The following is a 27030-nucleotide window of genomic DNA, read 5'->3' as shown; positions in this document are numbered from 1 at the left end:
AACTTCTTTTACATAAAAAAGTCTCTTGGTAAAAATCGCTACGAGTAATGGTTCTCAAGATATTTGAAATTATCAATACCTGTCATCATTGACAAATTAAACATGTTGGCCAAATAGTTATTAGACTGAAATCTTTTTGTGCCAAAAGTTCAACAGAAACTATTTAATCATCATTTTTTCGCAGAAAAATTTATGATTAATTTAAAAAAATTAACATTTATTATTTCAGTCAAATAACTCTATTCAACGTGTGCTTTTTTTGTCAATAATGACATGTATTGACTATTTGCATTTTAAATATCTTGAGAACGGTTGCTCGTAGCGATTTTTATCAAGAGACATTTTTTACGTAAAAAGCCATGGAAATGTATATTTTTTTAGTCGGTAGTTTTATACAGCTATCGTCGAAAAGTTATTACTCTTCAAAACAGTCAAAACGCATGTAGGTGGCGCCCCTACAAATAGGAGTCATTTTGACATCAAAATCAAATTTCTCGTATCACAAAACTCCCAGACACCAATTTTCATCCAGATATTGACTTTACTTTAGAAATTATTTAGAAAAAATCGAAATAAAAATGAAACTTCTACACCCTGTATCTCCGAAACTAAGCATTTTAAGACATACATTTATACGAACTTTTTTACTTATTTTTATCTGCAGAATATGCTGCCGAAGTTTCCGGAATACAGTCGGACCACCCTGTATATAACGAAAAATAGTAGATAAGCTTTTTAACTTTTTCTGTGTCGAGGGCGGGTACACCCTCCTTCAGAACTCACGAGCTGCCACTGAAAATATTTCATAATTCTAAAAATAAAACAAACACCATACTCTTAATTATTTTATTCAAAAAACTATGTACGTTATAAATTATATATTTGAGTTTGAACTTCTCAGATCGCAAAACAAAAAATCCACAAGACTACACTCACATTCTGGAATTAATCCTTAATTACTAAGTTCATTTTTTTTAAATCTTATAAATTTAAACACAAAACAGACATCTAGGACCTACAGACAATAAAGGGTTACAAAGAAAAAACGTGTGCTTGTACAATAATTTTCCTTTATCGATTTGGTCGCTTTTATTTATTCTTCTCTCTAAAGAAACAACAAATCTTATTTATCAGACGGTGATTTAGGAAATTCAGCATTTTATATATTTTCTGATTTTTGGGGATACACTTATTTATTTAGATTTTCTTATATGTATTCTCTTAAAATAGGGCTATACTGTACAAACATATTCATGACAATTGGTTTTAATTATTTTCCCACATGAAAAACTAGTCCAAAATTGTGAGAAACGCACAAAAACTATAATCTACAAACTTCCTTTAGGCCTAATACATCAATGCCTGATATTTTGTCAAGAAAATATCTGAATTTTACTTCATTTGATAATTAATTATAATTACAATTTAAAAACTAAAAAAAATATATCTAATTGCACGTAACATTCATATAGATAAAAAAGACGAAAAATGTGCAGATTTAATAAACATAAAATATCAAATAAACACCATTTTATGACGAATACATTTCCACTAGTATAATAAAAGCATCAAAGTTAGACTTAATATATATTACATACATAAAAAATACAAAACTTCAAACTACAAGTAATACATAGCAATTTAATAAATACTTTAGTGGGAAACCCCTTAAACTATTTGTTTAAATTTAATCTTTTTTCCACCCCTTAGTTTTTTATTGGCCAAAATAAATTATGTGCCTCTTAACAGCAGTTAGTTGAGCTTTAGTTTAACAGGTTTTTTTTTAAACGTCATGTTGATAATGAGTAGATAATATTTGCATTTTTTCTTTCCTCTTCTTTTAAACACTTAATAAATTAGAACCAATATTATCATGATATACACTTAATATGTAAGCTATAAACATTGCATCTGTTAATGGACACCTATTTTGCACGCTTTTAAGTGTTATAACAAATATCTAATATCGAACACTACCAGAGAGGATAAAACAGTCTATAAAATAGTAATAGTATACGTATTGTTTGTTCAGCGATCTTTCAACGTTACGTCATATATAGTCGAACTCTCTCCTTCGCTTGACAACCAGATGAAAGAGATTCGTGACGTAATTACGGCATTTGTCGTCATTTAATTTGAGTCTATAATTTTATTGACGGACATCGATCAATGTCAAAATTAAAATTTAATTGGGCTGTCAAACGATTTTTAATTTGAAATTCATATTATAAATGCCAACGAACAAAATTTTCAGCGGTAAATATCTAAGCTTCAGTCAGCGGTCTTTAAATCCATTTTAGGGATTAATTATTTAAATCCATTAGCGTGGCAGTCAACTGTATGTAGAATAATTTATCATTTTTCATTAAAAACATAATCAGCCATTGTAATATTTTTTTAAATAATATTTAACACGCGAGATGTCAGAAGTTAGCGGCTGTGTTCTCTGAACGTGCCCATTGGTAAAATACTTTTGGCCGTGGATGCCGTATATGAAGTAAGTACAATGAAAACGTGTGTAGTCTTATGCAAACACAAATTAACTGCCTTTTTAAATAATAATACGGCGTGTTCCTGAGACTTTGAAAATAGGCATTTTTAAGCACGAGCAAATTTAATTATATCAGACATCTTCAACCTCTAGAGTATCAAAGTTAGGTGTATTTTACTCTGAATAAGTTTATTTCTAAAATAGGTACGATTTAGATAAATTGAAAGAAAATCCAAATGAATGTCTGACATACCTACATGAATTGAATAAAAACGGAACACACTCAATTAATAATTTCCGAACGTACTTAAAGTTACAGTACAAGTACTATCACAGATTAAACAGATTATAAACTTATCGTTAAAAGCATTGTTGTCCGTGGTTCCAATTTTCGGAGTCGCGCACTAGTTAGGTTACTAGTTTGCGCACAAGCACGCCCACTTATGGTTTTTAAAATTATGCACATCGCCTGACCGGCCCAATTATTACGCTGTTTAAACGGGAGTTTATTTTTGCGCACAAGAAAATTTACTCGTTTGCTCATCGCCATAAAAAACAATTTTCGTACCACGAATTAGGGACAAGATTTTTATCTGTATACTTATAGGATACCTAATCTGTGGTACTATGAACTTATCGAAGACACGCCCTAAAACGCATATTTGATAAATAATAATGACGTAACGTTGTGAGGATCGCTGAAAATATATTTTTTTTGTGAAATGTACTAAACAATAAGAAATACTGATTAATTTTTAAACAATAAAAAATAATTTCTATATTTTAGGTAGATCATAAAAGCGTGCAACGTAGCCCGACTGAAGAATTATTAATATCGACGTTACCTATATACAGGGTGACATAATATATGGAAAGAAAAAATGGAGCTTTCCAAATCGTACAGTGTCTCGCCCCGTGTATGGTTAACATCCTTACCGACTAATTTTATTACGATAATTAAAAAAATATACAGGGTGAAATAATATGCTATATAACTTAGCCTAACAAACAACGTAAGTTTAGTGACGCGCGCTAGCTAGCGAGCCGTATTATTTTCGTGAGGACCTTTTGGGGGTACGGAGGGGTTGCGCCGCCTTTTGGGGGGCGGCGGCTTTTACGGAGGAGGTTTTGCGGGGAGCGGTGCCGCTCGCCTTGGCGGCTCCCGACTTTGCATCTACAAAAACAACTTTCTTAATAACTTACCTAAAAAACGGGGGCATTTTTATATAATTGTATCTTGTAAAGGTTAAGCACACCAAACACACAAACCTATAGTAATAAACCAAAATCGACTACCCAACAGTGCTAAGTAATTTGTTTTAAAATATATGTTTTTCGACTACTGATTAAAGTCAAAAAATGTTTCAAAAAACTATTTGGAATGAATTTAATGATGATAAGAACCAAAGACATCTAATTAAAGGGAGACAATAGTATATTGTTTTATTATGAGTAAAAATGATACTCTTTGTGTAGGTTTGACTACGGCGAGGTACAAAAAGTCATTTTTACTCCGAATAGAACATGCTATTTTTTTTTCAAAACGATATCAAACGTTGCAAATTATATAAAAAGATTTAAAAGTAATACCTTGTAAGTTACAGTTGAGGGTTGGAACCTCTGGTGCTTACAACAGCAAAATAAAAACACAAATTTCACAACAATACACAAAAACATTTTACCTTTGCACTGGAAGCGCGTTTCGCTAACCACATTAACATCATCAGCATCTAATAGTTTTCATAATCATCTGCTGATGCTAACATGGTTAGCGAAACGTGCGTCCAGTGCAAAACTAAATTGTTTTGGTCTATTGTGGTGAATTCATGTTTTGATTTTTACTTTGTAAGTAATTATATATCGAGAAACTATGGTTACGCTCGTTGATTTTGACATTTAATGTCAGTTTAATAATAAATTTTCGCACTTTTGTGCGTAAAAGTGCTTCACTTTTATGCCTAAGCGTTAAAATGACGTTGACAAAAATTAATACATACTTTTGTGACGTTTGAAAAAAAAACTATTTATATTTTATCGCGAATAGATATCGTTTTCAACAAAAATCGATATTGACAAGTTTCTACGGATTGCGTTAGATCTCAGCTTTGTACGTGTTTAAAAAAGAAGTATGTTATTAAGCCGGCACCCCATTAGCCAACAAGCTACGCCACGCGATGCCATGCTACCCTACGTCATGAAGATCAGTGCGTATGTTTTTCCATTTAATTACATGTATTGCGTACACACTAGGCAACACGCCGCGCCATCCGGCGCTATAACACGCTATGACACGTGTGATTTTTTTTTGTGACGTGTATTACGGCGTGTTGTTCCCCGCTTGCCTCTCCAGTCCCGCAGCTATTTTCTAATGGTTATTTTCGAATGCAATAGAAAACAAAAATGTCTTTTTGAGTGTTCAATAAGTAAGAATACAAATTCTAGTATTAATTTTAAAATTTAATAATCAAAAATTAAGGAAAGAAGGTTAATGGAGATTGTGAAGTTAAAGTATTATGATTATAATCTAATATCGTTATGGGTATCGATACTTCTAGTATTTTCGTATCCCTCCTGACAACTTTTTTAACTCTAATAAAAATTTCAGGCGTGTTAACACGTGTTACCAAACGTGTACACCCATTCCCACGTCGCAACACTTGGGACAGCGTGGCATCGCGTCGGGTGTTGGCTAATGGGCTCCCGGCTCTATTGTTATTAATGTTTTTGTGGGTACCTATAGAAACTGCATACTAAATATATGTGTAGGTATATAATTTTAGTTAAAATACATAGATTATACCTTTGAAATAATTTTTAGTTTTCTAATTAAATTAAATTAAGATTTATTAGAGAAATAACTGTGTCAACGCTGCTCAAGAACACTGTTTGGTTTCTATGGTTTTTACAATGAATAGTAAAAGTTTGATGGATTCATTCAAGTTCATTATAAATTAAAATTACTTTTTAGGATTGTTCATAAAAACAACACGCCACTGTAGACTGAAAAGACATAAATGTACACGAAACTCAACAGTGTTGCCATATTTACGTACCCATCTCTTTTTAACTCACATAAAAGGGTTAAGTATGTCTGATTGTAAACAAATAGTTTTATGAATGGGGCGTTTGTCTCATCTTTATTTAGAAGTCTTTGATAAAAACTATATAAATATGACTGAAAGAAAAATGATTTAAATCAACGCTAAATATAAAAACTGCTTGATTTTTCTTGAAATATCCAACGTGAAATTAAACAAAAAAAAACTCTAATAACCTCAGATCCTATAAACTTCATGGATAAAGATATTACACACAAATTTCTTTCAATGAGGACGAGATACATCTTTCTACTTATTTCTTTTTCTAGAATAAGGTTTACATAAAAACCTATCCTTGCCACCATTTGAGCTTCCGCAAAGCGATATTGGAAACGAATGGCAACTTAAACTAATAGCAAAACAATTTTCCATGCACGTCATCAATCATATTGAAAGTGACACTAAAACCTATAAACCTGACAAAATGAAATTTAGGCAAAAATGTTCAAATTTGTTGTATAATTTAAGATACTGAACAGTTCTTCATTTTACTTTATAGCGCACGTGATTGTAACAGATATTTTATTTAGATTAAAACTATAAAAATGAGTCTAAACCGAATTTTATTATCTCCATGTTGGTCACATTGCGCCGTATTTAGCGATGTTGCTGTTTATTATTTGACAATTATCATATGGTCAGCCACTATTTTGTATAATATCATTTAAAATAATTAATCATTAATGTTTTAGTCTATTACGTCGACTATTTCCAATAAATCTTTTTTGGCAAATTATTTGTTACAATATTCTTTAACGCATAAAAATGCTTAGAATGATCTTCGCAATGGACTAGTTAAAAAAAAGTTATAAAACAAATAAATTAACTACGAAAATATGAATTATTTAATTAAAAATAAAACGTAAAAATCTTTAAAAAATAATATAATAAATAATAATTCAATAATAACTGTTGCCATCGCTTGTCACTCAAAGTTGATGACGTGCATCGAAAATTGTTTTGCGATTACTATATATCGAATTTTTTTGCTGTGTTTTGGTAGAGATATGGTCCATTAAAAACTTTTCAGAAGATACAACTAACACAATGTGTTAGTGCGACCAACATGTGTGCGACCTATTGTAGCTCATGTCATGAGCTACAATAGCATAGCTACAAGGCATGTGCCCCAGTTTGCCTCCCCTTAGATCTGAGGCTGTGCATATTAGTAGTTTTCAATAAAAACAGACAATCGATCGAGTCAGTATCAAAGACGGTCAAACAATCCAATATCGCTCATATATTTTCAACAAGAACGAGACAAATTTACTTATCCACGTAGATTATAAGATCTAGGCTAAAATCATACGACACTTACTACGATTACCAATTTTCACGAGTCTTTGGCGCAAACGTTACGGCATGCAAATTTCAACGAATCTACACAAATTTCAAGTCGAACCTTCCTTCGCTAACTACAGAAAAAAATCCTCCAATTCTATTACGTTGCAATATAACTAAAATTTGCTTTTTCCCTTACTTTTGTTGTCGCTCTGAGCCGGTTTGGCTACGGCGGCCTTCTTGCCGATTTTCGCTAATACTTTCGCTTTTTTCTGATCGACCACAGAAGTGGTTTTAGCGTTGCTTTTCGGTTTACTCCTAGTCGTCGACCTGCTGGATAACAAAATTCATTTGAATTAGCAAAAAAATAAGGAAAAAGCCATAATATAAGTAATACTTCTATGAGGCTAACTGCGAGGCGGTCTGGATTTTAACTTGTAAGACAATTATGTAGAGGCTTGATGAAAAATGAAATGTATTAAAAAAAGATAAAAGTTGGGTTGATATATTTCTTCTATGGGGTATTGCCGAATTTTGCAATTCAAAATTTCAAACCGCACAAGCAGGCGTTTATGAAAAATATCGCATCTAGGGTTGAAACTTTATTTTTCACAATTAATTACTCGTTTTTCTAGAGCTGTAACAGATTATATTTAGTTTAGATATATTATCTTCATTTCAATGATTTTGATGCAAAATCCGGTAATACCGCATAGAAGAAATGTATCAACCCAATTTTTTTTAGTACATTTGTTTTTTCACTAAGTTGTCTACATCACTGTCTTCAGTCTTCATCACTGTCTTACAAGTTAAAATCCAGACCACGCACTTTCGATGACCAGATCGGTATATAAGGAACATATACCAAGTGACCCAAGTATACAGGTTGTTAACTAGACAGTTACTTATAGGGGAACAGAATAGCAACTGCCTATTGAGAACGCATGCACTTGTAGGGTTTTCTGCCGACTCTGTGCCGACTATGCCGAGATTGCCATATTTCAACCATAAAGCTCTTGCCGCGAGTAATAAACAAATTAACAACCTGTATAACGGTTGATAGGTTTATTTAGAAGCCTGCTAACGACCCTTGTTTAGAGCATTATATATGTTGTTGCCGTCGCACTCTCAAGGCATATGCTTAAATTCTGTACTAGCTTTATCGGAGTATTACTTATATGGGAAGAAACGAATATTACCTGCTGGAAGGTACTGGTTTCTTAGGTTCCGGCTGAGCGGCCGCTTTTTTCGCTGGAGCCGACACCGCTTTCTTCACGACGGCCGCCTTTTTCGGCGGTTTTTCCGTCTTTTCGACCACTTTCTTGGCTTTCGCATTTTCCGGGCTCTTCTTTGTCGGGATAGGCTTTCTACCGGGTGATTTCGCCGGTTTTTGGCTGGCTTTCCTCTTTCTGGCCTTGCGTTTCTTTAGTTGATCTTCGTCTCGGTATAGGGACAAATCCACTGAAAAATAGAATAGAAGATAAACATATATTGCAATATAACCTATTTTAGTAAAAAAGCGAGAGAAGAGAGAAGATTAAAAAGCTAAGTAATTGTAATTTTAAGACAATATAATTTAAAATTGATTTCATTTCAGGAACCTCAGACTAGATTATGAAATTATATTTTAAGATAAGAATTTTATGGTAAATTTACTGCATATCTGTAATAATTGCTATACAAAAATACTTACAGCCATCAGGATGCTCTTCTGTCAAAGATGGCGAAGTTACTTCGCCTTTTTCCACTGCCAGCGATCTATTGAGAATGCTTTGCGTCCTCTCCTTTTCCGATGTGGGCAACTTGAATCTGCCTTTGTCCACTTTACTCAGGCTCAGGTTAGTCAGTATACAGTCAAAATCTGAAACATTTAATAGTTATATATCAGTAGGGAAGTGTTTAGATAGATAAATTGTTTAATCAGATAAATCGTTATGTTTAGACAGGGCTTAAAAGAGTATAAGGAAAGAAAAGAGTAGAGAAAGTGGAAAAGATAAAGACAAAAAATAAAATGTTATTTATTGGTGTTAAAATTTTTAAAGTAAAACTTGAAACACCCACATCAATATAATAAACTTACCAGTTAGGTCGTAAAAATCAGGAGTGTATATTTCACCGCCTTTCTCGGTTTTCTCCAAGTTCAACCAACGAATCTTAATTTTCGTGGAGCTCTTGTAAATATTTTGTATAGCCTGGCACAAATAAAAACTCCCTTCCGAGTTTCTTACTGCCAAAAACTCATTTCTGTAAAATGAAAATAGGAGAAATTAAATCAGAAAAACTATACCGATTTGGTTATTTTAGAAGTGTGGTCTGGATTTTAACGTGTAAGACAGAGAATAATATAATGATGTACTTAAACAGCCGTTAAACGGTAGCCTACTAAAATGCCGTTAATAGATATTGTGACGTCGTTCATGTCGGCAGAAAGTAATGTCTAGCCTTAAGTTATTTGCAAGAGCACCTGTGGGTCAGTGGCTGAGGCTATCGCTTCGTAAGCGAATGGTCCGTGGTTCAAATCTCACGCCGACCAACACTTTTTTATATTTTTTTTTGCTTATAGCGTGATCTTATTGCATTGGTTTCACTCTTTTTGGTTAGATTGGTTTAGTTATTTGGCGGGTTGGTTAGCGTGGTTATTTGGAGGGTGTTAATTCATTGGTTAGTTGGTTATTTAGTGGGGTTGGTTGATTTTTACTAATTTATATTTGTTTTTTATTTTTTTATCAGTGTCGAGGTTAGTTGCGTTGGTTAAGTAGGTTATTTGGTGGGGTGGATAGCGTTGGTTAGTCCTTATAAAATTCGTATATTTCATAAAGCCGTCAAGTGCGTCACATCAACGACGTCATATCTATTAACGGCATTTTAGTAAGCTACCGTTTAACGGCAGTTTAAGTACAGCCATAATATAATGACCGGTTGACAGACAGAGAGACAAAATCAAAAGCGGCATACAGTGTTGCCGGTTTTTACGTTTGTAGGAAAATTTGTGTAGAAAAAAAACTATTTTAAAAACTTTCATGTATACTACTGAAATGAAGATAATATAGCTATGCTAAATATAATCTATTACATCTGTAGTAAAATGAGTAACCAATTGTGAAAAATAAAGTTCCAACCCTAGATGCAACATTTTTCGTAAACATCTACTTGTGCGGTTTGAACTTTTGATGCAAAATCCGGCAATACCGCCTAGAAGAAATGTATCAATCCAACTTTTATTTCTTTTTAATACATTTGATTTTCCATTAAGTTGCCTACATCACTGTCTTACACATTAAAATCCAGGCTACACTTCTAAAATGATCAAATCGGTTGATATAAAAAAGTGTAAATAATGTTAGGTATAAGAAATAGTCCTTTTTTATAGATTTTTTGTATGCGATGTTTTGTTTAACACAAACCTTTGTTTTGTATTAACACACACCTAAACAATTTTTTTATAATATTCTAAAGTAATTATTTGTCACTAAAATTTTAAATACATTGTTATCTCCTCTGCAATATTTCTTTAGAAATAAATTGAATTCAAATAATTTAGCTTCTCACCACTTTTTATTTAGAGAATACTAAACAAATACTGTAGAAGAGATAACAATATCAATTTCACGTTTTGCATTTCAATAATTGTACCAACTTATTTCTTTGTAAAATAAAATTAACTACTTTAAAATTAAAATGACAGACACATCTATCACTATCAACGATTTGGTCATTGGACAGACTATCTGTTACAAAGTTCTCCTTACCTATAAAATACGATGAGTCGTTCGTCGTTACTCTTGGGCGTGGAAGCGCTGATTTTCGAGACCAGCTCCACCTCAGGCAATGGGCTCTGGTAGTGCTGCGTCCTGATCCTCTGTCTTTTAGCCTTGCTGATGCCCGGCGACTTTTGGACCGGAGTTTTCGGTTCTTTGGCCGCTTTGGCAGCGTCCTCCTGCTTGGCCTGCGCTTTGGCATTTCTTACAGCTTTCAGGGCTGTTGTGGTCGAGCTACTTGAAGCAGGAGTCGATTGTTTCGTCTGAATCGATTCCTTTTGAGGACTCTAAAAAATTTAAAAATTTTTGTTTTAATTTGAATACAATATTAATCAAAAAACTTCAAGGAAATTAGGAGTTACTGTTCCATGCGATCCATTTTTACCTGTTCTGATTTAGTTTTACTCTCTGAAGGACTTCTCTCGACAGATTTTGATTCTTCGCTTGGTTCTTTAACACTCTCTTCACTCTTTTTGGAATCTTCAGGCTAGAAAAATACAATAGAAAACTGTAGTTAAATTCAATATACCACTACAATTATGCCATTATCGCAGACGTTTTGATATTTACGTTTTTCAATTTTTAGAGTTATGGCACCACTGTAGAGGTAAGGAGAATCACCTCTTATGGCACTTTGTTTGAAAAAATGGTTACATAAAAGAGAAAAAAGGGTTCACTATATGACCACAGTGGCGCTAATAAGCAATAAGGAATCGAACTGAACTTAGCAGATATAAAGTGAAGGTAATCAAAAAAGAGTTCCTGTTCTAAAATGTTTTGGCGCTTCTTTCAAATGTAAAACTTTTGCTACAGCAGCGCCATCTTAATTGTTCCCTTTTTGATGACAACTTTTCAATACACGAAAATAATAATTCTCCTTATTATTATCTATACACCAAATAGTAATCTGGATCCCAACCTAACTTTTTTTTATTTTTTTTTTCTGTTTTGTTGCTTTTTGGTTAAGTAATTTTATAGTTTTAGTTAAATTATATGTCAGAGAGCAAACAAGAACTTAGTAACAAGAAGTAGTAATTCTGGATTCCATTCCGTATTATTTAAAATAACTGAATCGGAATGACAACTGTATTCATAATTTTTTGATAAGAACATATTAAATCTTAAATAGTAAATTCAACTATAATATGTACCATAACTGATTGTAATACTGAAAAGAAAACTATATTTAAAGTGAACATTTATTTATATTTTTTAATAAATACAGTATATCAATTGACAACATAAAGTAACAAAATGCCAACGATACTGCATGACGTCTTCTCTACTTAAATAGGGGCATGCAGTAACTTTATTACACATAAATGCTTATTATGACACTTTAACTGTCGAAATTGTCAAAATAACGCATCATTTAACACCGCATATTATTGCTATGTCTCCAATTATACACCTATAACATATGTCCCCAGATTGTCTTTACAAGAGGAAAAACTCCTTTATTATCGATATTTTACGAAAAACGCATTCTTCATAAAAATATTTGCTTGAAAAATGGTTAATCCCATTTAAACTTTTCCAAATTTTCATACTGTTTTAGAGAAAATTAGAAAAAAACAGGAAAATATGGTTGAATTTGTTTAAGCCTTTGAATAAGAAGACTAAGCAAGGAGCATAATGCTATCCATGTATTCATGCATAGTGGGCGGAAAAAGCGCCATAAAAGCACTCTAGGGTGGGGATCCTTGACAGTTCTGTTTGACGATTCATTTGACACATTTGAATTTGATTTGAAATTTTGTGGATTTGTCAGTCTTTACGGAGCTTATTTTATGTTATTTATTATTTATTCTACTACTGATAGTTAAATAAAGGTAGTAAATCTAGATGGAAATTGTGGCAGAACTTAAATTAACAGTGACACTATCGCGATTTATCGAAAAAGACTCTAAAATAGTTGGTTGTGTAGCGTGCGGTAGATCTCGGCAAAAATTGAGTGAAATAATGGAACAACTTTTCGCTAGTAAGTGACTATATAATATACATACGTGTAGTAAACTGATCATTTATGAAATTCACTTAAATTAACTAAATTATATATTTTTCTTTGCATTTTAGCTTTTATTTATTACTTGTCAAAGATTAGATGTCAAATAATTTAGATACGTTAATTTGTCAATATAAACCGCTCTCATTAAAGAAATTCCGAAAAGTGTTTATAGCGTCCATTTTCAAAGTAATTATTGCTATCTTGTGAGTTTAATTTAAGTTTTATTTACTCCAACCGGTGATAATTGTGAAAAAGTGGCATTAAAAACTTAAAAAGCTGTGCTGTGAACTGTGAACTGCAAAAACCAACGTGGATCGTGGCATAACGTCGGTTTCCGATGTTTCATAGGTATTTCATACATGCGTCCTTATATAAAATAAAGTTTCTTGTATGCAACACACTGTATTTTATTTATAAAATTAAACGAAAATAATAGTAAATTTGAATAAACAATATTTGTTGATATAATTCCGGAGAAAGCCGAACCGCTCCGAAATTTTCAAAAGTTTTGGGTCGCGACCGTTGCAAGAATAGCGCCAAATAGTGTTTATATTGTCCTTATGGGCACTTTCCAATCTAAACTTGTTTCATTTATCTATGTTGATAGATTGGTGTAGATAGAATTTTAATTAACGTCAAATTTTTTATTGTGTTAAAATATTAAAGGACAACATTTATTTAGTTTGATGCTAAGGAAACGGCGATAGTAGTTATAGGAAAATGTGACACTTTAACAGAAAAAAATATGACTTTAATCAAAATTAATAATAACCCTCTATAAAAGACTAAAATCGAAATTTTATTACCATAGAAACACCTTTTGATTATTAGAACTTAGAAAAAATTCAACCATATTTTCATATTTTTTATAATTCTCTCTAAAACGGTATGGATATTTGGAAAAGTATAAACGGGATTAACCATTTTAGAAAAAGCAAAATTTGTAACGAAGAATGCATTTTTTCCAAATGCCAATAATAGAAAAGTTTTTCCACTTGTAAAGATAATCCGGGGACATAATACAGAGTGTAAAATTAGTAAGACTTACCTCAGACTCAATAGCTTCCTTGTCGTCACTCTCATCTGTTCCATTGTCAGATATCTTTGTGGCCTGTTCCAGCTCTTGGGCCTTCTCTTTATCAGCGTCTGGTGTAGGCGTAACATTTACAGTGACTGAAGATTGGCTTGTCTGAGATACTGGTGACGGTTTGGGACTAGATGGGGCTACTGCCGCCGGTTTTGCTTCCGCTGGTACTTCTGCCGGTTTGGGCAAAGACGCCTTTTCTGGGCTGCTTTGTGTGTTCTAAAATACAGAAATAGAATTCAAAATTCAAATATACAGGATTCAGCAATAGTGCTAGGTGCCTGTAGCTCCTAGAATTAGAAAACTTGGAAATTGTGTTTTTGGTTTAAGTGCAAACCTAAAGCATGTACTAGAATGTATTTGAGAAAAATATTTTAACTTCTATAGGGTGGCTCAAAAATGTGAGGGGATCGGGATGATGTTTTTTAAATGGGACACCCTGTATATTATTGCATTTTTGGCTTCCTTTCATATCACTTTACATAATCCTGAGATATGAGTAAATATGTTTTGATAGTTTCAGAGATATTAATAAATAAATAAAAAATATATATTTTTCGGCCTTTCTTAAAAGAATTATTAAAAATATAAAAACTGTCCTGAAATCAAAATTATATAAAGCATATACTTTAGATGGTCTGTACTTACTTTACTATAAATATGGTAATCGTAATTCATACAAGATGTTCAAAATCCGGTGTTTAACCATAGTAAATCTTTGTTATTTTTAATATAAAATTCAATTGAAATGATTAAAAAGTACTCCCTCAATACAAAAAGAAATGCAACGAAGTTACAATTAAATAATAAATCAAATTCAATAAAAATTTCACTGGTTTGAAATGACGCGTAGAAAATTGTGACGTCACCTATCAGTATTTGACTGAATAGTTGACAGAGGGCGCGAGCCTCTGAAGAATAATATTATGGCGTGGGTAGTTCTCAGCTACCGTATTTACACCATATATCTTAAAATCACGTTAGATTTTTCTATTTTTATTAAGATCGTTAAAAAATACGTTTTTATGTGGGATTATTCTTTATTACCCCAATATAAAATTTACTTTTATACTTTTTACTACTAGAAATTAAAACTTAATATTTTTATAATTAACAGGTTACTGCCATTTTTATCGAAGCACTAAACACTACCAAAAAATTGCTCAAAATGTTTTCAAAAATATTTCAAAATGTTTAACGGTTTCGCAGATATTTGCGGTTTTATTTTTCATATGGTATTTTCCACAGTAAATTTTTATCAGAGCCACCCAACTATGATTTTTCTCTCATATTATTGTCTCCTTGAAAGAGCAATATGAAATAATACTGCGTGTATCTGCGAAAGCATTAAAAATTTTGATTAAAGTATTTCAAAATTTTTAATGCTTTCGCAGATACAAAAAATGTTCATTTTTTAACTCTCCATCTAATAAAAAAATAATATACAGAGTGTGCCATTTTAAAAAAACAAACAAAAATTATAGTACAGACCATCTAAAGTAAATACCTAATATAGTTTTGATTTCAGGGCAGTTCTTGTATTTGTAATAACCTTTTTAAAAAAGGTTGAAAAATAAATCTTTTATTTATTAATATCTCTGAAATTATCAAAATCTATTTACTCATATCCTAGGATTATGTAAAGTGATCTGAAAGGAAGCCAAAAATGCAATAATATACAGGATGTTCGATTTTAAAAAAATCATCCCAATCCACTCACACGTTTTTGAGTCACCCTATAGAAGTTAAAATATTTTCCTGAAATATGTACATCCCCATACATACTTTAGGTTTCAGCTTAAACAAAATTCTTAATTTTTTTTATTCTAGGAGATGCCCGACACACTATTGCCGGACCCCGTATAACAATAATATAAAACAATATAAAAATTAAATAGACGTCTTAATACTAACCTGTGATAGTACTGGTGGTTGAACAACTTTTTCTTTAGTAGGAAAATTATCTTGGGTCTCTGTTTTTGTTGGGGATTTAGCTTCAGATGTGCCATTGGATTGTGATTTTTCTGCTCCAGGTAAAGCATTTTGGGGTGGAACTGATACATGCTGCTGTGTGGTTGTTACAGACTGGTTTATGGAAGCAAACATATTTTGCTGCAAATTAACAATATAAATAAACGATACTGGAAAGCAGGGTTGGGTAGATAGAAAATTTTTCACATTCTACCGCATTTTCTACATGTAGAATATTAATTTTCTACACTAACTAATTGTCTACATTTCCTACATGTCCATATTATGTAGAAAATTAGTTATGTATACTGAAAGCCATTTTTGATATTTATATTTGTTTTAAATACTTTAACACAGTGAGTAGCACGAAAAATAGATTAATAACAAATAAACTAATGTCATAAGACCTTAACCATGCATTTTTATGTTATTTGAAATAGAGATGGTCTGTCCAATAGGAAGATCCAATAGTGATTTGTTGTGATTCGTTGGAGAGATTATAGTATTTAACAAAAACTATTTATCAATAGTAAAACTCAAACAGAACACTTGAGAAACAAAAAAAATTATAACACCTAACATAATGATAAAAAAAGAACTAGGAACTATAATGATACACTGTATACATAGTGTATAAAACCAGGGTTCTTTGATAAAATTGCAAAAAAAACAACCAAAACTTGTACTATAAAATCAGACTTTACGGTATTGAGATTAAATAGAATAAAATATAATCTAGTAGTCTTCAGGTCGATTACGACAATTACTGTCTCTTATCTTCAGCAGTTAGTACCGTCACAGAATAGACAGCGCGCGTACATAGTACAGTTTTAACACTTATAAAATTTAAAGAAAATACGCAGGAGGAAACTTGTAAAAGGAAAAAAAAACAGCTTTAAATATACAAAATTGATTTTGAACATGTTACTCGGATTTTATACATTTTCTTCTTAATATTCTACATATTGGACATTTTCTACGCATTTTTCTATGTGTCGTTACCCAACCCTGTTGGAAAGGTATCATTGTAATTATATACCTGCTGATGGGAGATGTTTGTCTGATAATTAGCTGTAAAACTGCTTACAGTTTTTTGTAGACTGTAGCCCTGGCCAGCAGCAGTAGCACTGGGATTGGCAATCGGATGATTGCTAGCTGGAATTTGTCCCATACTCTGACTGTAAGTATTGGGAACATTTAAAGAGTAATGGTGCGGCTGATTTTGGTGGTTATGAGCCGCAGTGGGGTTGGCATGAATGTTGCCCTAAAAGTTACCAACATTACTTAATGTACTCGAACCCTGTTTTAAAATTATTTTTAACAATAATACGTACTAAACTTTGTGGAACATGACTCGGTTGATTATAGGAAGCAGTTGTTCCTTGGGGATGCATTGTTTTATTTACTTGATTGCCAGCAGGAGGACTCTGAGACGTTGCTGCTAGGGGTTTTGCTAATGAGCTCATAGTAACTCCTTAATAATCTAGAAATATATTAATCTATATTTTTACCTTTATTTATATTTATACAAAATTATACTATTCAATAATACCGCTAAAAAGGTACATATTTTTTTTATGCACAGGACGCCAATAATAAACCAAGTTGTATACAGTTAAAATTTATGAAATTGGAATTTATAACATATTCTAATACTCAAATGTAACGTTTTGGGATTTGGCAACTTCAAAATCGTCTATAAGCAAAATAAGAAAACTTGAAGAATTTGTTTGAGGTCATAGAGGTACGTCGGCAATCATTCACAATACAATCGGCAATCGGTACCGGTTTATTTTAGTTTTTGATAAACATCACCTATTATGCTTCTTCCTTTACTTTTTCAATATTTATTCGTGCCGATGAGCATTAAAACAAACAAAATCGCAACTAAAACTATACGACAACAAAAACTTTTTGATTCGATAATCTACCCGACGATGATTGCAAATAAAATAAACAGCTTGGAGTGGAAAGGGAAATGAAACTTTGTTGTGGTATTTAACTTGTAGAAACTATTCGAAACCGAATAATCTCGGGAAAAATAGTAAAATGACTTACCAATTAACATCCTAAGCAATAATATTCCACACCAGATCAAAAGAAAACTCACAAAATTCCACTTATGGCGTCCGAGGGGACCTCAAATTGCCACCAACAAATAGGGAATGTTGATTCGGCTTGTCGCCATTCATCACATAGCCTCTCTCTTTTTCACTCATAGCGGTCGCCGTAATAACCTTATTTCCTATTTCACTTTAACAAGACGCACGGCGTTAGGGCACGTTCATAAGTATTTTATATATGATCTGGGGTTCATATACCTTGAATTCATGATGTAAACGTTACAGGGATGACTCAACGTAGTAAATTAAAAAAGAATCGATACATTATAAGATAAACATCTTTTTATTTTAGTTTGTAAACCTATAAGTTTTTTTTATCATATTCTTGTTAATTTTACTTATTATTTAATATACTTTATAATAAAAATAACATATGTAGTAAAGGCAGTAGTTCTAATGTCCCAATAAATTTTAAACTTTGTTATTTATTTAATGCGCTATAAATATGTTTTGGTGCTCTAATATGAATGGTATAATAATAATATTTGAGTATAACTTTGGGTATAAGGTAAATTTCTATTGAAATGCAGCAAATACGTTTAAATAAAAATGTTTATTTTAAACGTATTTGAAATGCAGTCTAAATTATACCCATTCCTAGTTTTGGTTCTTGTTCAATCTATTAGAGGGCAGCACTGCTCTCGCTCAAAAATAAAATGAAAAAATGAAGCTTAAAAAAAGTGACAGGTTGGGGGGAAGAATAAAAATGTAATACATGTAATAATTTTATTTTCTTTTGTTACTTAATTTAAACCTTTGCAGTATAGGCGTAACGCGTTTATTTAATGAAGATTTAATGATGATGTTACATTGTTCAAAACGTTGACCTTAGTTTCTAAAGTGTTAACAAAATCGCACTCTTAACAAAAGGTATTATTGAACTGCTTCAACTTAAATGAAGAATGAACTGGCAGACAAAAATGAGTTTCACAATGATTCAAAACAAAATACGGAGAGTATAAAGATGTTATCCTCATTAAATGCAACAAACAATGAGAAAATTTCTAATACTGATTTAAAGTAAGCATTTTAAATCATTCAGGTGTTATCTTTTGAGAGATATTATTCTATTTAAAATATAAAATCATTACATACTGGCGCGCTATTTATCCTAGTATTAAATGGACATACTTTTGGTTTATACATGTTTCGCTATCTAGAAAATGAATTTCTTCACTGTTGTTTACAGATCTTCAAGCCCCTCATCAAGTCCGCGGAGCAGTCCGCGCCCAAGTCCTCGACCTCAGACTAGACAGGAGCACAATAAATCAGAATTCTTATCTACAAGCTACATTAATAAAGACCAACAACAATCCTTTAAACACGAAGGCTCTCCTTCGGTATGTTTTTATTTTATTCTTTTATCAAAAAACTTTTGTTGCAATTTATGATAACTTTTTAACAGAGTCAGGAGAGTTCAACTAGCAGGGTCAGTTCAATCAGTAATCCAGAGCAAGTGTACCAGAGTGATATAAAAAGCGATACTATTTCATTAAAGGACAAGAAGGATAATAGAAGCAAGAAGAAATCGTCCTGGTTCAACTCACTGAACCCAACTTATAAATCTCGTTCGGAAGACTTTAAAAAATTGTTTGGAGAAGTGCCTACTGATGAGAGACTAGTAGTGGGTATGGTATTTTTTTATATTTTGTTATAATTTTCAATTTTCAAGCAAAATTATTTTTTGAAACAATTTAACCTTATCATAATAGTACTTCTATTGCATTATTTTATCAGAATGTAAATATACTAGTATTTATTTAGCTTACCTTTTAATTTAATACATTTTACAAAACGTGTACTTTGGTCTTTGAATTGGTTATTTGTAGAAATTAAGTGCCCATTAATAATTTAAAGGGACAGTATGGAGTTGTTTTTGTTTTAATTAACATAGTTTGTCAATTTTGAATGTGTGCATGAAAATACAGTATTAAAAATACTGTTTCAAATAAAAAATAAAGTATGAAAACAAAATTAAAATATTAATCAAACATATTAATAGTATCAATAAGCATAGAATAAAATTTCAAGTAGTATCTAGATGAACATAAGCAAATGTAAAGTCATATATATTAATGTTATACAAGATGTCCTAAATAAGAATATACAATAAAGAAATCTTGTAAACCAGGAGAGATACATAGATGATTATTAGAAAAATTGTGCCTTGGGGAACCTTATAACGTTATGTTTTGAAATAACTATAAAAAAAATCAGACTACTAAAGATATATGATATCTATAGTTTGGATGAATTGTTTAATTTCTAGACTTGAGAGAGGTTACAATTTGAAGCATCAGTAAACGACAATTAAGTTTTAGATTTTAATCTTTAATTATAATGTATTGTTTTTTATATATATGAGATTTTAGCGGTAGAATGTAGATATGGGAATTAATTCTTTTTTATTTTGTTTGTTCTGACATGTATAAAAATGTGTTATTTGGACATGAAATAAAATATCTTAAATATCTATCTACATATATTTGGAGAATACCAAATTAATTCACCAAATTTTTTTTCATTTAATTTTTGTATTTCTCTAACTCTATTTGAAAATATATGACCAATGTAACTTTTATTATATATTCCCATTGCTAATACTTTTCCTGCTTTACAAGTTGAAATTGATCAGATTTTTCTTAGTGAAGGAAAGAGAGGGGACGCGTAATCGACATGTACGACCAATATCAAATTTTGTGATTTGTCTGCCTCCTAAAAATGGCGTCCAAATGTGTGTTTTTTGTAGTGTGTGACGGAAAAAGCTTTTTAAAGACTTGAAAGTATTATTATTTAAATATGGTGATTTGTTGTGCTTACAAGTTGTAAGAGCCGTAATGAGAGAAAAGACCAGGACTCACTTTTCACAAACAGCCTTGGCGTGTACGGTATTACCTGTCCCCTCTCTTTCCTTGTCTAAGAGATTTTCAATCTTAAATTTTCTTCCTAGCAACCATCAACTCTCCAATCTCTCCATCCATCTCCAATACATTGCCTTTTATAGGAATACTAGTTGAAGCCTGGCGCATCCGCCACGACATCAGGAAAAAAAATCCTTTTTATTTTTTTTTAATTAAATGAACAACAAAAAATCCGGCGACGACAGTTTTTAGAAGAGCCAATTAGCAATCTTTTAGTAAAAAAAAGCAACTTTCTAGAGCAAGTCGTTACTTCAGTAGAGACGACGCAGATAAACATTAGCATTTTATATATCTAGATTCTTTACTATACATCCATTGACATCTAGCCATCCGTTGGGCTGGTATGCTACATCATTGTATTTAGGAGGTTACAAGCTTAAAAATGAAGTAAAAAATCCATGTCCAAATTTAAGAAAATAAAATTGATGATGCGCATCAGCAATGCGCAAATTTTCTTTAATTTAATCTTTTTTGTATCTCTTCTGGAGCTCCCTGTAATGTGCATTCTTGTATGGGACACTGTGTATAATATCTACACTATCTACACAATATCACCACAAATGGATTATTTACCAATAAACTCATAGATATATTTTTTTAGTTTACATTTTAAAAATATTTTTGTAGAAATACAGGGGGACTGAAATATATTATTACACTAAAGATGTACAATACGATCGAAAAAAAAGACGGCTGTGGAATGAGGTCAAGGGTCATGGGGAGGTCAGCTCTAGATGTCATTTACTTAGAGCTCGAACACACTGACGGCCAGGCCGCTGTTACCTCTAATACCATTAAATTGAATGATACAACGCACACTAACGACCTGGCCGTTGGCTGGTCGTTGCGACCAGTAGTAGACTGCACTAAAATATTATTTTTTGCCGCTTGTTGCCGGTTTTCTTCCAAATTAATAATTTTTCAGATGAAATCCCTCAAATTCAACGCAAAATATTTTATTTTCTATAAGATATAGTGTTCTAGTGTAGTTTTTGCACACGTGCAGAAAATCCAAAGAAATAGTATACAGGCTGGATCAAAGGGAAACTTAAATCTAGTCCCTTTTTTTATCAAGGGTATGATACCTGTTATTATACCTTTAAGTTTCTATGTTAAAAAATAAAAAAAATCATATTTAAAGTGTTTCTACAACCACTTGTTATTTTTTTTGATTAAATTAGTTTTTTAGTTGTATTGTAGTCATGTACAAGGGGGACAACTGTATTTTAAATATTATATTTATACCATTAGACTACATTTTTACTAGTACTAACACAAATACCAAGAAGTAGAGTTAAAATTAAATAAAAATAAAAAAATAATAAAATTAAAAATTAAATATTTATGTATATAAATAAGTCATAAATAAATCACTTGTTTTCAGTTCTTAGGAACAATACTATTTTTGTCCTTTATTATATAATGTGTTTATTTATTATTTTTATATCTGATGCAACACTCTGTGACGGCCAGACGGGCCAAATTGATTCAAAAATATTCTATTCAGTTTTGTCTCCCTCCGCATATCGTAGTTCTTTTGTGATTTTCGCTCGGTATGGCTTTGAAGAAACATTACTTTATTTAATATTAGAACATTTAATAAGCTCATGAATAGGAACTTCGCTTTTTAGTTAACTCGGATAGCAAAATAAAACACGAATTTAAAATTCGTGTTTTCTCGTGTTTTTCGAATTTAAAAGGTTCCAACCCTCAACTCTAATAACTCGGATATTTTAACATTTCTGAAAACGATATTTTCTAATTGGTAAAACGTAAAAAATCGTTAGATTTGACAGCCCTGCCGAAACTGGTCGTTCATCTAGCCGCACCTATGTACGCAATATATCCGGCCAGCCGACGGCCAGGTCGCTGCGACCTGGTCGTCAGTGAGTTCGAGCTCTTAGCCCATAGTCTTCGTTTTTAATGGCGCTTATCGCCAGTCCGTCTATTTTATTTTTTTAACGAGTAAAAATTATTTTTAAATGGAGTAGTTTAAAATTCGAGAATTAACATTTTTGGAAGTACATTGGAAACAAAAAATTATCTTGTTAAATTAAATTAATAATAATCTTAAACTAGGTTTATTTCTGTTAAAAAGTTAAATAAATTTACCTTGTGTGCAAATAAATATAATATTATATTTTTAGAATCAAGCTCTTAACAAGTCAAATAAAATATAATATACAGGGTGTCCCATTCAAAAACATAAGTTTCAGTCATATTTCGAAAACGACAGTTCGCTGCGAAAAACTAGTTACGTCACTGGATTCTGCGTGAAAAACTATATGGGACTAGGTTTTTACGTTTTCGATAAGATAACCCAGATACGAAGGGGTCCGGGAAAATTAAACATTTTCAAATTCGCCTTGTATTTCAGAAACCACGTAGGCTAAGAGAAATCTTTAGTTTCATAAAAAAGTACTACAGTGTGAAAACCTCGTCTTTGTATCTCTACTCTTAAACGAGAAACCCCCTAAAGCACACGAAAATGATACACCCTGTAGAAATATTCCGCCCCGATGACACTCACCGGCACGAAAAACGGGTACCTTAAAATTTTCATTTATTTTAAAGCTTTATATATTGGGTTCCGGAGGACCGATTTTGATGATTTTTTAAGCAATTTCTAGCTAAATTATTTTACTTTTTAGTAACTCTTTCTAAATTAAAAATGAAAGTTGCCATCTAGTATAATTGACATACTAGGGAAAACATAATGTAGATATTTTGGTGAAAGTTTGAAACACCCTGTGGAGTACGTTAATAAAGCAAGGAAATAATTTTATCATCTAGGTGTATCTTTTTTCGATAGTTTGTTTTTTGATTCATCGCAATAGCTTTATTTTTGTTGAAGATATTCGCTTTTGAAGAAGACACTAACATTTTTTCATATTTTTTTATATTAAAACCATGCCTTTGCTTTTGGTCCTAGTCAACAAACCTATAAAATAGTGTTTATGATTTATGTAATGTTACTGCTCTCGAAAAATCATATTATTGTCTGTTGGGCAGTTGCTCTACCTGATACAGTTTTATGTCCAAAAGTTGATCTCTACCATGATCAATAAAAGCAGCAATAGCCGATATTTTAGAACTTAAAATCATCTCTACTAGAGTAAACGTCAATAAACAATAATATGACTTTTCAATGACAGTGACATTACAAAAACAATAAACACTATTTATAATAAAAAACTGCTGTAAAATTGTTACTGTCTGATTAAAGAGCGAATATCTCCAACAAAAATAAAGCTATCGAGATGAATCAAAAAATAAACTAACGAGAAATGACGTACCTAGATGATAAAATGATTTTGAAATTCCTTGCTTTGTTAACATATTCCACAGAGTGTTTCAAAATTTCACCAAAATATCAACATTTTGTTTTCCCTCGTATAATTGAGAGATGGAAACTGAACATTTTTAATTTAGAAAGAGATACTAAAAAGTCAAATAATCTAGCTACATATTGCTCAAAAAATGCCCGTTTTTCGTGCCGGTGAGTGTACAGGGTGTCCCATTTTAGTTGAAATCATACGGTATCTCCGTTATTAGTGAAGATAGAAGGGTGCGGTTTGCACAAACCTGTCTCATTTTTTGTCAAACGGAAGATGCCGTAAACAAAATTTTCATAACCCTCTTCGTTTCCGAGCTACAGGGTCTTTTTGAAAGTTTTGCAATTTGAGACACCCCCCGTATCTCTGTTATGGTTAAAGGTATCGAGAAGGTGAAAACTGTTTATTGTAGAACTTTTTACGTAGAATACAGTGGCGTAGTTTGGTTTTCTACCAAAAAAATATTTTTGAAAATATGATCTAAAGTTATGTTTTTTTTTAAACGGAACACCCTGTATATTTATAAATCATATTATGTGTCTTGCCATAAGCTTCTCAAAAATATATATCACTCTATATTTATTTTCACTATTTACTGCAATATTTAAAAGTTTTTATTAAAAGATCATATTTATTAGTAGGCCATGATTGATAATAAAAGAAACTAAAGAATTATTAAAAGTATACTGCTATCTGTCTCTTGTTTTATTTTGGGAGCCGCTAATAAATTCTTTATATATTAGGAAAACTTAAGCCCCTACCGCTATTTGTAAATCTTGGAATACGTGTATACGTGCGAATAATCTATCGTATCGGAAATTTTAGATATTCCTTTAGCTAATTTACGTGAAATATACTTTCAGCAAGATGGGGAACATTTCCCCTCCTAACTATGAAAATATTAGAATACTGTTAAATTATTATTTTTCAAATCAATGAATTGGAACCAATGAACACATATTTATAGCCTCCTCGATTCCCGGATTTCGCCGTTCTCGATTTCTGATTTTGGGGATTTTTGAAATACGAAATATATCGTGGGCACTACAACAATGTCGAACACCTGGAAAATGCTTTAATAATTCAAGCTTTTAGATATTTGCAAACCCATTCCGTTATAAAAAAACAAGAAAAATATATTCACAGGTTCAGTGGTAACAGTTATTTCAAAAGTAAAATATATCAATCCCAAATAAATTTTAATATGTGTATGACTATTTTAGTAAATACCATTTTGATTTTTTGTTATTTATCACGGCCTACTAATAAGAAAATGATATATTTTAAATATTGCAGTAAATAGTGAAAATAAATATAGAGTGATATATATTTTTGAGAAGCTCATAGCAAGACAGATCATATGATTTATAAATATACAGGGTGTTCCATTTGAAGAAACATAACTTTAGTTCATATTTTCAAATATATTTTATTAATATTTATTAATACAAAAGTGATAGGGGTTATAAATATCTATTAGCGGGTAGTAAATTTAAGTATACAGGGTCGGTCATAAAGTCGTGGCACATCAAAGTTTCATTTTTTAAACGAAACCCCCTGTATTATTGCATATTTCGGTTCTTCCTGCAATTCTAAGCAAAAATCGAAATACACACAATGCACCTCATACCAACCGTTTCCGAGTTATTGACTTGAAAATATCACTTAAATAATTTGATTTAATTAATTTCGATATGTTCAGTTTCATTTAACGATTCCATTTTGCCGAAACTGTGACACTTAACAATATTTGACATTAGTTCTCAAGTTAGCATTTGTAGATGTATAGAATGAGAGTATAGTAAGTGTGGAAATTACAAAATTTTCGTTTAACATTTCAATTCTTCAATTTATGTACATTGTGTATTATGATTATTGTTTAAAATTGAAGGAAGATTTCAAATATGCAATAATATACAGGGGGTTACATTTGAACAAAATAAAGTTTGATGTAACACAACTGTAGACCGACTATGTATACTTAAATTTACTAGTAGCTAATAGGAATTTAGAAATTCATTACAATAGTATCACAGTTTCGGCAGAATGGCGTCATTAAATCAAACCAAACACATCGAAATTAATTAAATCAAATTGTTTAAGTGATATTTTCAAAAGTCAATAAACTCGGAAACGGTTGCTTTGAGGCACATTGTGTGTATTTCGATTTTTGCATAGAATTGAAGGAAGAATTGAAATATGCAATAATATACAGGGGGTTCTATTTAAAAAAAATGAAACTTTGATGTGCCACGACTTTATGAACGACCCTGTATACTTAAATTTATTACTCGCTGATAGATATTTAAAAATCATATAACTTTTGTATTTAACTTTTTGAGGTAATAATCGACCGTTTCCATACATAAAAGCGACCCTGTATATTAAAAAAACTGCATTTCCTTTCCCCAGATTATTCCTGCGCCCTTCAGAAAGAGATCCTGGTGCAAGGGCGTCTGTACGTGACCCAGAATTTTCTCTGTTTCTACGCCAACATTTTCGGATGGGAGACTAACCTGACCGTAAAATGGAAGGACGTGGCCGCCATCACCAAGGAGAAAACCGCCCTGGTCATACCCAACGCAGTATTAATATGTACCAAAGCGGAAAAGTACTTTTTCACCAGCCTGGTACAGAGGGACAAGACTTACCTAATGTTGTTTCGCATCTGGCAGAACGCGCTCATGGACCAGCCCATGACTACTCAGCAAATGTGGCAATGTGTTAGTGTCCTACTGCACAAATAATAGGTTTTATAAAGACTTGTTTTCTTTGAACATTCCGTCGCGATGAACGGAGACGCGTTTTTGAGACTTTATCGGAACATAGTATTTAAATAAGAATGGTTTTCTCGAATCTTCTTAGTTGAGCGGTTTAATTCTTGTTCAATTTAATTTCGCAGATCTGTCGCGATATGTCGGTTGATATCTGTCGAGTTTGATGTCAGCGTTTCGGTCAAG

At 31.8% G+C, this 27030-nt stretch overlaps 2 protein-coding genes across 5 annotated transcripts in view; one reads left to right on the top strand and one right to left on the bottom strand.

The window, feature by feature from the left end:
- Positions 1 to 832: 832 nt before the first annotated feature.
- On the bottom strand, positions 833 to 17904 carry LOC115887100 (nucleolar protein dao-5-like). 4 transcript variants are annotated; one of them, XM_030906425.1, is made up of 12 exons: positions 17750 to 17904; positions 17026 to 17174; positions 16731 to 16955; positions 15635 to 15832; positions 13685 to 13939; positions 11014 to 11115; positions 10620 to 10915; positions 8951 to 9114; positions 8564 to 8731; positions 8070 to 8331; positions 7070 to 7203; positions 833 to 3665 (listed from the first exon to the last, which is right to left on the bottom strand). In XM_030906425.1, the coding sequence occupies exons 2-12, from the start codon at positions 17155 to 17157 to the stop codon at positions 3541 to 3543; spliced, it is 2061 nt and encodes a 686-aa protein (XP_030762285.1). In that variant the 5' UTR covers positions 17158 to 17174; positions 17750 to 17904; the 3' UTR covers positions 833 to 3540. The 4 variants fall into 4 exon arrangements, with proteins under 4 accessions (XP_030762285.1, XP_030762301.1, XP_030762293.1 ...); XM_030906441.1 differs by having other exon boundaries at positions 7070 to 7200; XM_030906433.1 differs by lacking the exon at positions 17750 to 17904 and adding an exon at positions 17507 to 17632.
- Positions 17905 to 18485: 581 nt separating this feature from the next.
- Positions 18486 to 27030, top strand: part of LOC115887092 (protein Aster-B-like) — a 28854-nt gene continuing 20309 nt past the window's right edge. Inside the window, 4 exon segments of the mRNA XM_030906418.1 lie at positions 18486 to 18834; positions 19004 to 19154; positions 19220 to 19442; positions 26483 to 26793. Coding sequence (XP_030762278.1) covers positions 18710 to 18834; positions 19004 to 19154; positions 19220 to 19442; positions 26483 to 26793 — 810 coding nt within the window. The 5' untranslated portion in view covers positions 18486 to 18709.

This window comes from Sitophilus oryzae, unplaced genomic scaffold (assembly GCF_002938485.1).
Source record: "Sitophilus oryzae breed Bouriz unplaced genomic scaffold, Soryzae_2.0 scaffold_1146_pilon_pilon, whole genome shotgun sequence".
In the NCBI taxonomy this organism is placed as follows: domain Eukaryota; kingdom Metazoa; phylum Arthropoda; class Insecta; order Coleoptera; family Curculionidae; genus Sitophilus; species Sitophilus oryzae.
This window is presented reverse-complemented; position numbering and strand designations above follow the sequence as displayed.

Coding starts and splice junctions, on each gene's coding strand:
- LOC115887100 (XM_030906425.1), bottom strand. CDS start 17,157: ATGAGCTCATTAGCAAAACCCCTAGCAGCAACGTCTCAGAGTCCTCCT. Junction 15,833..16,730: donor CAAACATCTCCCATCAGCAG/GTATATAATTAC, acceptor GTTAATTTGCAG/CAAAATATGTTTGCTTCCAT. Junction 10,916..11,013: donor GTAAAACTAAATCAGAACAG/GTAAAAATGGAT, acceptor TAAATTTTTTAG/AGTCCTCAAAAGGAATCGAT.